We start from the raw sequence: 12,096 nt of genomic DNA on the forward strand, positions 1-12,096 counted from the left end.
GTGGCGACCGCCGTCGTCTCCCTCTCCTGCGCTGCCCCCCGTCGTTGCTGTGAGCGTCGTGACGCGGCCCGGCAGCAGAGAGGTGTGAACAGTGGGGGGCACGACAACACCTGGCCAACGGGGGGGGGGGGGGCGGCCTCGCCAGCGCAGTCGTCCATCTGCTGCTGCTGCTGCTGCTGCTGCTGTAGCTGCTGCTGCTGTAGCTGCTGCTGCTGTAGCTGCTGCTGCTGTAGCTGCTGTAGCTGCTGCTGTTGTAGTTGCTGTTGTAGCTGCTGCTGCTGTAGCTGCTGCTGTAGCTGCTGCTGTAGCTGCTGTTGCTGTAGCTGCTGCTGTAGCTGCTGCTGTAGCTGCAGCTGCTGTAGCTGCTGCTGCTGTAGCTGCTGCTGCTGTAGCTGCTGCTGTAGCTGCTGCTGTAGTTGCTGTAGCTGCTGCTGTAGCTGCTGCTGTAGTTGCTGCTGTAGCCGGCTGGCTCACTGCGAGGTTGTGAATGGGGGGGCGGCCGGAATGCTGCAGTTGGGGTGGTCCGGTGGGGGAGGTGGTGGGCGACGTAGAGGCGGGGGGGAGGGTAGTGGAGTCACTTGGTGTGGTGGGGGGGTAGTGGGGGGGGGGTAGTGGGGGGTAGTGGAGTCACTTGGTGTGGTGGGGGGTAGTGGAGTCACGGGGTGGGGGGTAGTGGGGGGAGTAGTGGAGTGGACATTTCTAAAGTTGAACTTCTTCAAATCTCTCCCTCCTTGACCACCACCACCACCACTTTGTTGTTGTTGTTGTTTATTTTTAACGTTATTATTATTATTTACACATTCACCGTCGGTCCCCCCCCCCCCCCCTCTGTCGATCTCGGCCACAGCTACTTCCTAAGATCCAGCACGCACACCTGCACACACGCACGGCGCACACAAAGACACCACCACAGACACCACCACCACCAGGAGCTGTCATCGGAGTGTCGGGGCAAGTGCTCCATGATACAGGCACGGTACAAAGTAACAGGTCCCTGCGGGGTGGGGCTGGTAGGAACGAATAACCAAAGAACATAAACATCATGTATTGTTACACTTGTTTAGCCAGGAAAGCCTCACTGAGTGTAAAGGTTTCTGTAGGGTCCTGCCAAGTGTTTGCAGTAGGGGGCGATGCTGCTACACCTAATTGGACGATACGAAGGGAGAGTTTGAGGCCTAGTTCTAGGCTTTAGGCCTAGCTGTAGGCTTGAGGCCGCTGTGAGTTAATTTTTTATTTAAATGTTTAATTATTAATGTAAAAGCTTTAAATGTAAATGTTTCTATTTAAAAACATCAGGGAATGTAACATTGTTAAACATTAACTCCCTTTCACACACGCGGGGGTACGATACGAAGGGAGAGTTTGAGGCCTAGTTCTAGGCTTTAGGCCTAGCTGTAGGCTTTAGGCCGCTGTGAGTTAATTTTTAATTTAAATGTTTTAATTAAAAGCTATCTCAGGGAATTACAAGGGAATGTCACACTTGTTTAGCCAGGAAAGCCTCACTGAGTCTAAAGGTTTCTGTAGGGTCCTGCCAAGTGTTTGCAGTAGGGGGCAATGCTGCTACACCTAATCGGACATCGGACGGACGGACGATATAATCTATTGTCGGCTGGTTCACTTCGTTCCTACCAGTAATAAATAGTAATATATAGTATCGTAATTGTATAGTGAATATACAGCAGTGTGAAATATACATTAGGGTGGGTAGAATAATACATAGTGTAATATTACAATGTATAAGGCGTGTGTATAGTAATACGGTATGTAATTTAATGTTGGGTTTGTCTATGGCAGTGTATAGTACGGTGTAGACCGTGTGATGTAAGAGAATAAAGTTTAGATGGAAGCATATTATATTTTTTACGACGTAGAATTGTAATGTATTACTTACTGTTAGTAGCTCAGCTTATTGGAGAGTATATTTAGCATACTGATGATACTATGTAGTTTATACCTTAGTTGTTTACGTGGTGGTTTTAGTTACTGCAGCTACATACTATTAACACTCCTTCCCTTGATTAATGCTACCCCCTATCCCCTCCCTTTGATGCTGCTAATCCTGCATAATGCACGGGCATAATATGACTTTAAACCCCCCGCCAAACCTCCTACGCATTTCACAAGTAGTGCTAATCGCATATCTGCATTTCCCATAAATATGCTACATTCATCTTGATATGCAAATTATTTTGTCAAGGCGCCCTTCCCCCCTCCATCCCAGCTTAAATAGTCGCTCCAAGCCTGGTGGAGTTTCATTCAGACGCTGTCTTCCGGACAGACCTGTTCTTCACCTGAGGACGGCTGCTTGCATTGTGGCCGAAACGTCGTGAGAATTTTTAAATGTTTGATTTTTATTCTTTTATTATTTCCCTTCTACGTGACTTTACCGAAAAAACTAAGAAGATGAATCCCTGCAGTCACGAAAGCTTTAAATCGAAAAATTACGTGACTTTATTTGAATGTCACGTAAACAGAACGTGGCCAATTCGTTACTAGTATAGCACTAACCGGTTGCTGTGTGTTGGGGAGTTAAACCCACTACAACATTTACAATTCGTTACTAGTACAGCACTAACCGGATGCTGTGTGTTGGAGAGTTAAACCCACTCACTCGCTCCCTCACTGACTCGCGCGCTCACTCACTCGCTCCCGCACTCACTCACTCGCTCCCGCACTCACTCACTCGCGCGCTCACTCACTCGCTCGCTCACTCACTCACTCGCGCGCTCACTCACTCGCTCACTCACTCGCGCGCTCACTCACTCACTCGCGCGCTCACTCACTCACTCGCGCGCTCACTCACTCACTCGCGCGCTCACTCACTCACTCGCGCGCTCACTCACTCACTCGCGCGCTCACTCACTCACTCGCGCGCTCACTCACTCGCGCGCTCACTCACTCGCGCGCTCACTCACTCACTCGCGCGCTCACTCACTCACTCGCGCGCTCACTCACTCACTCGCGCGCTCACTCACTCACTCGCGCGCTCACTCACTCACTCGCGCGCTCACTCACTCACTCGCGCGCTCACTCACTCGCTCCCTCACTCACTCACTCACTCGCGCGCTCACTCACTCGCTCCCTCACTGACTCGCGCGCTCACTCACTCGCTCCCGCACTCACTCACTCGCTCGCTCACTCACTCACTCGCGCGCTCACTCACTCGCGCGCTCACTCACTCACTCGCGCGCTCACTCACTCGCGCGCTCACTCACTCACTCGCGCGCTCACTCACTCGCGCGCTCCCTCACTGACTCGCGCGCTCACTCACTCACTCGCTCCCTCACTGACTCGCGCGCTCACTCACTCGCTCCCGCACTCACTCGCTCGCTCACTCACTCGCGCGCTCACTCACTCACTCGCGCGCTCACTCACTCGCGCGCTCACTCACTCACTCGCGCGCTCACTCACTCACTCGCGCGCTCACTCACTCACTCGCGCGCTCACTCACTCACTCGCGCGCTCACTCACTCGCGCGCTCACTCACTCGCGCGCTCACTCACTCGCTCCCTCACTGACTCGCGCGCTCACTCACTCGCTCCCGCACTCACTCACTCGTGCGCTCACTCACTCGCTCGCTCACTCACTCACTCGTGCGCTCACTCACTCACTCGTGCGCTCACTCACTCACTCGCTTGCTCCCTCACTCACTCACTCACCCACTCACTCACTCACCCACCCACTCACCTCACTCACTCGTGCGCTCACTCACTCACTCGCTCCCTCGCTCACTCGCGCGCTCACTCACTCGCTCACTCACTCACTCGTGCGCTCACTCACTCACTCGTGCGCTCACTCACTCACTCGTGCGCTCACTCACTCACTCGTGCGCTCACTCACTCACTCGTGCGCTCACTCACTCACTCACTCGTGCGCTCACTCACCGATCCATCGCTGGCGCTCGCCCCGACTTTGTCGCCCGACGAGTTCCAGCAAACCTCGAAGATGCCCCCCGTGCCCCGGTAGCTGTGCACCAGGCACCCCGTCTGTGCGCACACCGCAGAGATACACGCACACACACACGGGGACACATGGACACACAGGGACACACACACAGGGGGACACGCGTACACACAGGGACACACACACAGGGACACACACACAGGGGGACACACACGGGGACACGCGTACACACAGGGGGACACACACAGGGGGACACACACACAGGAAGACACAGGGAGACAAGAACACACAGACAAGCATGTCAAACCTCACCCCGGGTCTCTCTCTCCCTGGGTGTCTCTCACCCTGGGTCTTTCTCTCTCTCCCTGTGTCTCTCTCCCTGTGTCTCTCTCTCCCTGTGTCTCTCTCTCCCTGTGTCTCTCTTTCTCCCTGTGTCTCTCTCTCTCCCTGTGTCTCTCTTTCTCCCTGTGTCTCTCTCTCTCCCTGTGTCTCTCTGTGTCTCTCTCTCCCTGTGTCTCTCTCTCCCTGTGTCTCTCTTTCTCCCTGTGTCTCTCTCTCTCTCCCTGGGTCTCCCTGTGTCTCTCTCTCCCTGTGTCTCTCTCACCCTGTGTCTCTCTCTCTCCCGGAGTCTCACCCTGGGTCTCTCTCTCTCTCCCTGTGTCTCCCTGGGTCTCTCTCACCCAGTGTCCCTCTCACCCCGGGTCTCACTCACCCTGTGTCTCTCTCACTCTCTGAGTCTCACTCACCTGCGTGTTCCATATGTGGACACACTTGTCGAAGGAGCCACTGGCCAGGTACTTCCCGTCGGGGCTGAAGGCGACGCTGTACACGGGCTCCTGGTGCTTGGTGAGGGTGTGGATGCCGATTCCCCGGTCCACGTCCCACAGCCGCACCGTCGAGTCAAACGACGCGCTGGCAACACACACGCACACGTGGTGATGCACACACACACACGTGGTGACGCACACACACACACGCGGGCACACACACACACGCGGTGACGCACGCACACACACGTGGTGACGCACACACACACACGTGGTGACGCACACACACACACGGTGACACACACACACGCGGTGACGCACACACACACGCGGTGACGCACACACGCAGTGACACACACACACACACACGGTGACGCACGCACACACACACACGTGGTGACACACACACGGTGACGCACACACACTCGCACAAACGCGGTGACACACACACACAAAAATGCGGTGACACACACACACACGCGGTGACGCACACACACGGTGAGACGCACACACACGGTGAGACGCACACACACGGTGAGACGCACACACACTCGCACAAACGCAGTGACACACACAAATGCGGTGGCACACACACAAACGCGGTGACGCACACACACACACACGGTGAGACACACACACACACGGTGAGACACACACACACGCACGGTGAGACACACACACAAACACACACAGGCTCCGACACACACACACGTGCGAACGTGTCCCTGACTACCGCCACCACCGCCACCACCGCCACCACCGCCACCACTCACCTGGCTAGCATGAGGTTGGCGTTGGGGTTGCTGGTCCCTGGCCCCGTGGGGCTCCAGCGTATGGTGTAGATCTCCTTGCTGTGCGCTTGCAGGTCGTGCACGCACGCATCTTGCTTCATGCTCCAAATCTGCGCGCACGCACACACACAGATCCCGCGGGCAGCCTGTAACAGACCGTCGGGCACAGCGCTGTTCGTAGCCAGTAGCGGCACCTGTGAAGGTAGGCACGGCACACGAGGGGTGGGTGGGTGGGTAGGCACGGCACACGAGGGGTGGGTGGGTGGGTAGGCACGGCACACGAGGGGTGGGTGGGTGGGTAGGCACGGCACACGAGGGGTGGGTGGGTGGGTGAGCAGCACCTGTGAAGGTAGGCACGGCACACGAGGGGTGGGTGGGTGGGTAGGCACGGCACACGAGGGGTGGGTGGGTGGGTGAGCAGCACCTGTGAAGGTAGGCACGGCACACGAGGGGTGGGTGGGTGGGTAGGCACGGCACACGAGGGGTGGGTGGGTGGGTGGGTGTGGTGAGTGTGGTGAGGTGGGCCCCTCACCTTGAGCGTCATGTCATCGGAGCAGGAAGCGAGCAGCGACCCCGAGGGATCCCACTTGATGGCGTTCACCTCGTTCTGTCGGAGGCGGCACACAGACGAAGGTCACCCGCGTAGCCTCGACAAAGCGCGGGCGGGGGGGGGGGGTGCCGCTGTCGGCAAGTAGCGGCAAGGCCTTCCAAGGCCGGCACGGCGGCGCACGGCGGGTGGCCGGCCGGCACCACGCCCGGCCGTCTTTGTCTCTCCCGTGGCGATGTTTACAAATCGCACCGGGTACCGGGGTTACTCATTAGAGGCTCTCCATGTGTCTCCTGGCGCGTCCCATTTCTCCCCGTGTCTCCCTGTGTGTCCCTGTCTCTCTGTGTGTCTCCCTACATGTCCCCGTGTCTCCCTGTGTGTCCCTGTCTCTCTGTGTGTCTCCCTACATGTCCCGGTGTCTCCCTGCGCCCCTGTCTCTCAGTGTGTCTCCCTCCACGTCCCCGTGTCTACCCCTTATTGCGTGCCCCCGTGCGCCCCACCCCGTGTCTCCCCGCGTGTCTCACTGTACCACCCCCCCCACCCCCACCGTGTCTCCCCCCCCGCCCCCTCACCCCCGTACCGTGTGACCCTGGAAGGTCTTGATTGGCCGGTCGGCGCCCAGGCGACAGATGTGGATGCACATGTCGGTGCTGCACGAGGCAAAGCTGGTGTTGCTCTGCCAGTCCACGTCCAACGCTGGGGCTGTGGGGGATAAACCGCCACGGTGAGGAGGAGGAGGAGGGGACGCTCACCCTCCACGGTGAGGAGACGCTCACCCGCCACGGTGAGGAGACGCTCACCCGCCACGGTGAGGAGACGCTCACCCTCGCTCGCACGGTTAAGTGCCCACTCACTCACTACAATGAGTGCCCACTCACGTACACGCACTCACACACACATGCTCACACACTCGTACACGCTCGCACACGTACACACACTTGTACACGGTCACACACACACACACGTACACACACTCGTACACGTACACACGCTCACACACACACGTACACACGCTCACACACACACGCTCACCAAGACGCTCACACACAAGTACACGCTCACACACACACACTCACCAAGACGCTCACACACAAGTACACGCTCACACACACACACACACACGCTCACACACGCTCACACACAAGTACATGCTCACACACACACACACTCACACACACACACACACGCTCACACACACACACACACACGCTCACACACAAGTACACGCTCACACACGTACCAGAGTGGAAGGGGAACTGCTGTTTGGCCTCTCCCGTGTGAGCGTCCCAAATGATGGTCGTCTACAGGAAAACACGCGCACACACGTTATACACACGCTAAACACACGCTAAACACACGCTAAACACATACTATACACACGTTATACACACGCTAAACACACGCTAAACACACGTTATACACACGCTAAACACATACTATACACACGTTATACACACACTATACACACACTTTACACACTATACACAAGTTATACACACGCTAAACACACGCTATACACATACTTTACACACACTATACACAAGTTATACACACACTTTATACATACTATACACACGCTAAACACATACTTTATATACACTATACACAAGTTATATACACGCTAAACACACTATACACACACTTTACGTGTGATTCACGTGCTATAGACACGCTATACACACGCTATAGACACGCTATACACACGCTATAGACACGTTATAGACACGCTATACACACGTTATAGACACGCTATACACACGTTATAGACACGCTATACACACGTTATAGACACGCTATACACACGTTATATACACGCTATAGACACGTTATACACACGCTATACACACGCTATACACACACTGCACATGCACTATATATACACGCGCTAAAGACGCGTTATACACACACGTATGAACAGATGGACAAATGGTGTGTGCGTGTGGCGTGTGCGTGTGGTGTGCGTGTGGCGTGTGTGTGTGGTGTGCGTGTGGTGCGTGTGGTGTGTGTGGTGTGCGTGTGGTGTGTGTGTGGTGTGTGTGGTGTGCGTGGTGTGCGTGGTGTGCGTGTGGTGTGCGTGTGGTGTGCGTGGTGTGCGTGTGTGGTGTGCGTGGTGTGTGTGTGTGGTGTGCGTGGTGTGCGTGTGTGGTGTGCGTGGTGTGCGTGTGTGGTGTGTGTGCGTGGTGTGTGTGCGGTGTGCGTGTGCGGTGTGTGTGGTGTGCGTGCTCCACCTTGTCGACGCCGGCACTCAGGATGTAGTTGCCGCGCTTGTTCCACTTGAGCGCGAAGATGGGGCCCTTGTGCTGCCCCAGCGTGCTCGCCAGGTTCCCTGACAGGCACGGGAGCGGCACGCCACCATCACCATCATCGCCATCATCGCCATCACCACCATCGCCACCATCGCCACCATCGCCACCATCGCCACCGCCATCACCACCGCCATCGCCACCATCGCCATCACCACCATCACCACCATCACCACCATCACCACCATCACCACCATCACCACCATCGCCATCACCACCATCGCCATCATCACCATCGCCATCACCGCCATCACCGCCATCACCACCATCACCATCACCACCACCATCACCACCATCACCATCACCATCGCCATCACCATCGCCATCACCACCATCACCACCATCACCATCACCACCATCACCACCATCACCACCATCACCATAGCCACCATCACCACCATCACCACCATCATCATCATCACCACCATCACCACCACCATCACCACCACCATCACCATCACCACCATCGCCACCATCACCACCATCACCACCATCACCACCACCATCATCACCATCACCATCACCACCATCACCACCATCGCCATCACCATAGCCACCATCACCATCACCACCATCACCATCACCATAGCCACCATCACCATCACCACCATCACCATCATCGCCATCACCATCATCACCATAGCCACCATCACCATCACCACCATCACCATTGCCACCATCACCATTGCCACCATCACCACCATCACCACCATCACCACCACCATCACCATCACCACCATCACCATAGCCATAGCCACCGCCATCACCGCCATCGCCACCATCATCGCCGCCACCATCATCGCCGCCACCATCACCATCAACGCCATCACCATCAACACCATCGTCATCGTTACCACCGCCATCACCACCACCGTCATCACCACGATCGCCACCACTATCACCGCCATCACCACTGCCACCACCACCATCAACGCCATCGTCACCACCGCCATCACCACCACCGCCGTCATCAACACCATCATCACCATCACCACCACCACCACAAAACAAACAATGCTTCGTCTCTATGGAATCATGAATCAGCAGATAAAAGTTTTCTCAGTGTAATATAAAACTTAAGCTGATTGGTGAAATCTAAGTTTTATTTTTTACCAAGCAAGCTCCCACTGAGCTGCGACGTCGCTCTTTCTCAGATGCGACCCCCTGGTTACCACAAACGATGCTCACACGAAGTAGCGGATTATCATCATCATCATCATCGCGTGTACATTTATAGCAGCCGCCTAAGACGCGTGACGTCGATTCTAAATGTGGAGGGCGAAAAAAAAACGCAGGGCCCGGAGAAAAATCTACGCAACCACCACGGGTAGAGAGAGACACGCAAACTCCAAAGTTACAGCAGACGTCAGCGTCGGGAACAAACCCACGACCTCCTGTACACCAGGCGAGGTAGTTAACATCTCCTAGCCACCCTGATGATGATGATGATGAGAGAGAGACGCAGACTCCACATACACAGCAGCAGGCGTCAGGGTCGGGATCGAACCCACGACCTCCTGTACACCAGGCGAGGTAGTCAACATCTCCTAGCCACCGTCGCGCCCACGTTCAGAATAATAAACTTCAGCCCCGAATGGAGGAAGGAGGGACGCTGAACTCCACTCACCATCTTTGGTCCATATCCTGGCAAACCCATCGTAGGACCCCGTCGCCAGGAGTGACCCCTCACTCTGCAAAAGATAAAGATCCCCCGTGTAGCCTTTAGAAGAACGCTGGGGCAAGTGCTGTTAGCAGCGAGTAGAGATGGAGAGACAGACAGAGAGAAACGGAGAGAGACAGACGGACAGTCGGACAGACAGAGAGAGACAGACAGAAAGAGACACAGAGACGGACAGAGAGACAGAGAGAGACAAACACAGAGACAGACGGAGAAAGACACACGGAGAGAGACACACAGACAGAGAGAGACACAGAGAGACAGAGGGAGACAGACAGAGAGAGACACGGAGAGACAGACAGAGAGAGACAGACAGAGAGACACAGACACAGACAAAGAGACACAGACAGAGAGAGACAGAGAGAGACAAACACAGGCACAGAGAGACAGAGAGAGACACAGACAGACGGAGAGAGAGACACAGACAGAGAGAGACAGACAGAGAGAGACAGACAGAGAGAGAGACAAACACAGACACAGAGAGACAGACAGAGAGACACAGACAGAGAGAGACAGACAGAGAGAGACACAGACAGACGGAGAGAGAGACACAGACACAGAGAGACAGACAGAGAGAGACACAGACACAGAGAGAGACAAACACAGACAGACACAGAGAGACAAACACAAACACACAAACACACAAACACAGAGAGACACAGACGGAGGGAGAGGGAGGACAGATGCGACGCACGTTCCAGTCGAGTGACGTCACGTCCTTGTTACTGGGCACGTCTTGACCGCCCTCGCGGATGCAGTGGCGCAGCACCAGCTGATTGGCACCGCCACCAACGCCACCACCAACGCCACCACCGACGCCACCACCGACGCCACCACCGACACCACCACCACCGCCACCACCGCCGCCTCCACCCTCCCGCAGGTCCCATATACGCGCCGTCGAATCTCCGGAACTGAGCCGGAAGGGAGACGACACGGTCAGGGTGAGCGTGGGTGAGCGTGGGTGAGCGTGGGTGAGCGTGGGTGAGCGTGGGTGAGCGTGGGTGAGCGTGGTGAGAAGTGTGACAAGCGTGGTGAGAAGTGTGACGAGCGTGGGTGAGCGTGGGTGAGCGTGGTGAGAGCGGGCGAGCGAGGTGAGAGCACGAGCATGGCGAGCGTGGTGAGAGCGGGCGGAGCGTGGGTGAGCGGATGAGGGGTGAACGAGTGAGCGTGGGTGAGCGAGCGAGGGGCGAGCGAGCGAGCGTGGGTGAGCGAGCGTGGGTGAGCGAGCGGATGAGGGGCGAGCGAGCGAGCGGGGGGCGAGTGTGGTGAGCGAGCGAGCGGAGCGTGAGCGAGTGGATGAGGGGCGAGCGAGTGTGGTGAGAACGAGCGAGCGAGTGTGGTGAGAGCGAGCGTGGCGAACGTGGGTGAGCGAGCGGAGCGTAGGTGAGCAGATGAGAGGCGAGCGATCGAGCGTGCGCGAGCGTGGTGATGAGCGAGCGAGTGAGCGAGCGTGGGCGAGCGGTGAAGTGCGCCGCCGCTCACCCAGAGGCGAGGAGGTCGCACACGGGGTTCCAGGCGCAGATGAACACCTCGCTCTCGTGTCCGCGCAGCACCGTCGCCTTGCTGGGGGGGATCTCAATGTCCCCCTCGGCGGCGTCCACCTCCATGGCGTCCGCGTGGCTGTCTGCTCCGCCCACGCCACAAAGACAAAGGTCCCCCGCGTAGCCTTAGCAGACCGTTGGGGCGAGGGCTGTTAGCCAGCGGCATCGGCGCCAACGAAGGCCGCTGCCTTGCCACACGAGGGAGGTGGATGGCAGAGGTCGCAAACGGGTTTTGATTCCTTACCCGTACCCGGCCGCACCAGGGTCGCCAACGGGTAGGGTACAGGTACCTGATTGCGACCTCTGGGATGAAGCCACGTTGCAGGCGTGGGTGGGTTGATTCTAGGAACTTGAATTGTGAGAAGAGACAAGACGTTGGGAAATGAGTGACAAACGGTGACTCACCAGTGACTCACGGCCTACCCGTACCCGGCCGCACCAGGGTCGCACACGGGTACCCGTACCTGGCCGGGTACGGGTATCGGGTACCCGGTTGCGACCTCTGGTGGGTGGGCAGCAACCGCCCCCGGCCGCCTTTGTCTTCCCAGTGGCGATGTTTGCTA

At 56.8% G+C, this 12,096-nt stretch overlaps 1 protein-coding gene across 3 annotated transcripts in view; it reads right to left on the reverse strand.

Moving 5' to 3' along the window:
• Nucleotides 1-607: 607 nt before the first annotated feature.
• Nucleotides 608-12,096, reverse strand: part of LOC144740635 (F-box-like/WD repeat-containing protein TBL1XR1) — a 45,273-nt gene continuing 33,784 nt past the window's right edge. For all 3 annotated transcript variants that reach the window (XM_078623431.1, XM_078623429.1, XM_078623430.1), the window contains exons 6-16: nt 11,475-11,616; nt 10,684-10,903; nt 9,939-10,002; nt 8,237-8,334; nt 7,249-7,309; nt 6,589-6,710; nt 5,994-6,068; nt 5,444-5,571; nt 4,650-4,815; nt 3,885-3,986; nt 608-874 (exon numbers count right to left, since the gene is read on the reverse strand). In XM_078623431.1, the coding sequence (XP_078479557.1) occupies nt 848-874; nt 3,885-3,986; nt 4,650-4,815; nt 5,444-5,571; nt 5,994-6,068; nt 6,589-6,710; nt 7,249-7,309; nt 8,237-8,334; nt 9,939-10,002; nt 10,684-10,903; nt 11,475-11,616 (1,205 nt within the window). In that variant the 3' untranslated portion in view covers nt 608-847. The remainder of the gene's footprint in view (nt 875-3,884; nt 3,987-4,649; nt 4,816-5,443; nt 5,572-5,993; nt 6,069-6,588; nt 6,711-7,248; nt 7,310-8,236; nt 8,335-9,938; nt 10,003-10,683; nt 10,904-11,474; nt 11,617-12,096) is intronic.

This window comes from Lampetra planeri, unplaced genomic scaffold (assembly GCF_965212315.1).
Source record: "Lampetra planeri unplaced genomic scaffold, kcLamPlan1.2.h2 scaffold_250, whole genome shotgun sequence".
Lineage (NCBI taxonomy): Eukaryota > Metazoa > Chordata > Hyperoartia > Petromyzontiformes > Petromyzontidae > Lampetra > Lampetra planeri.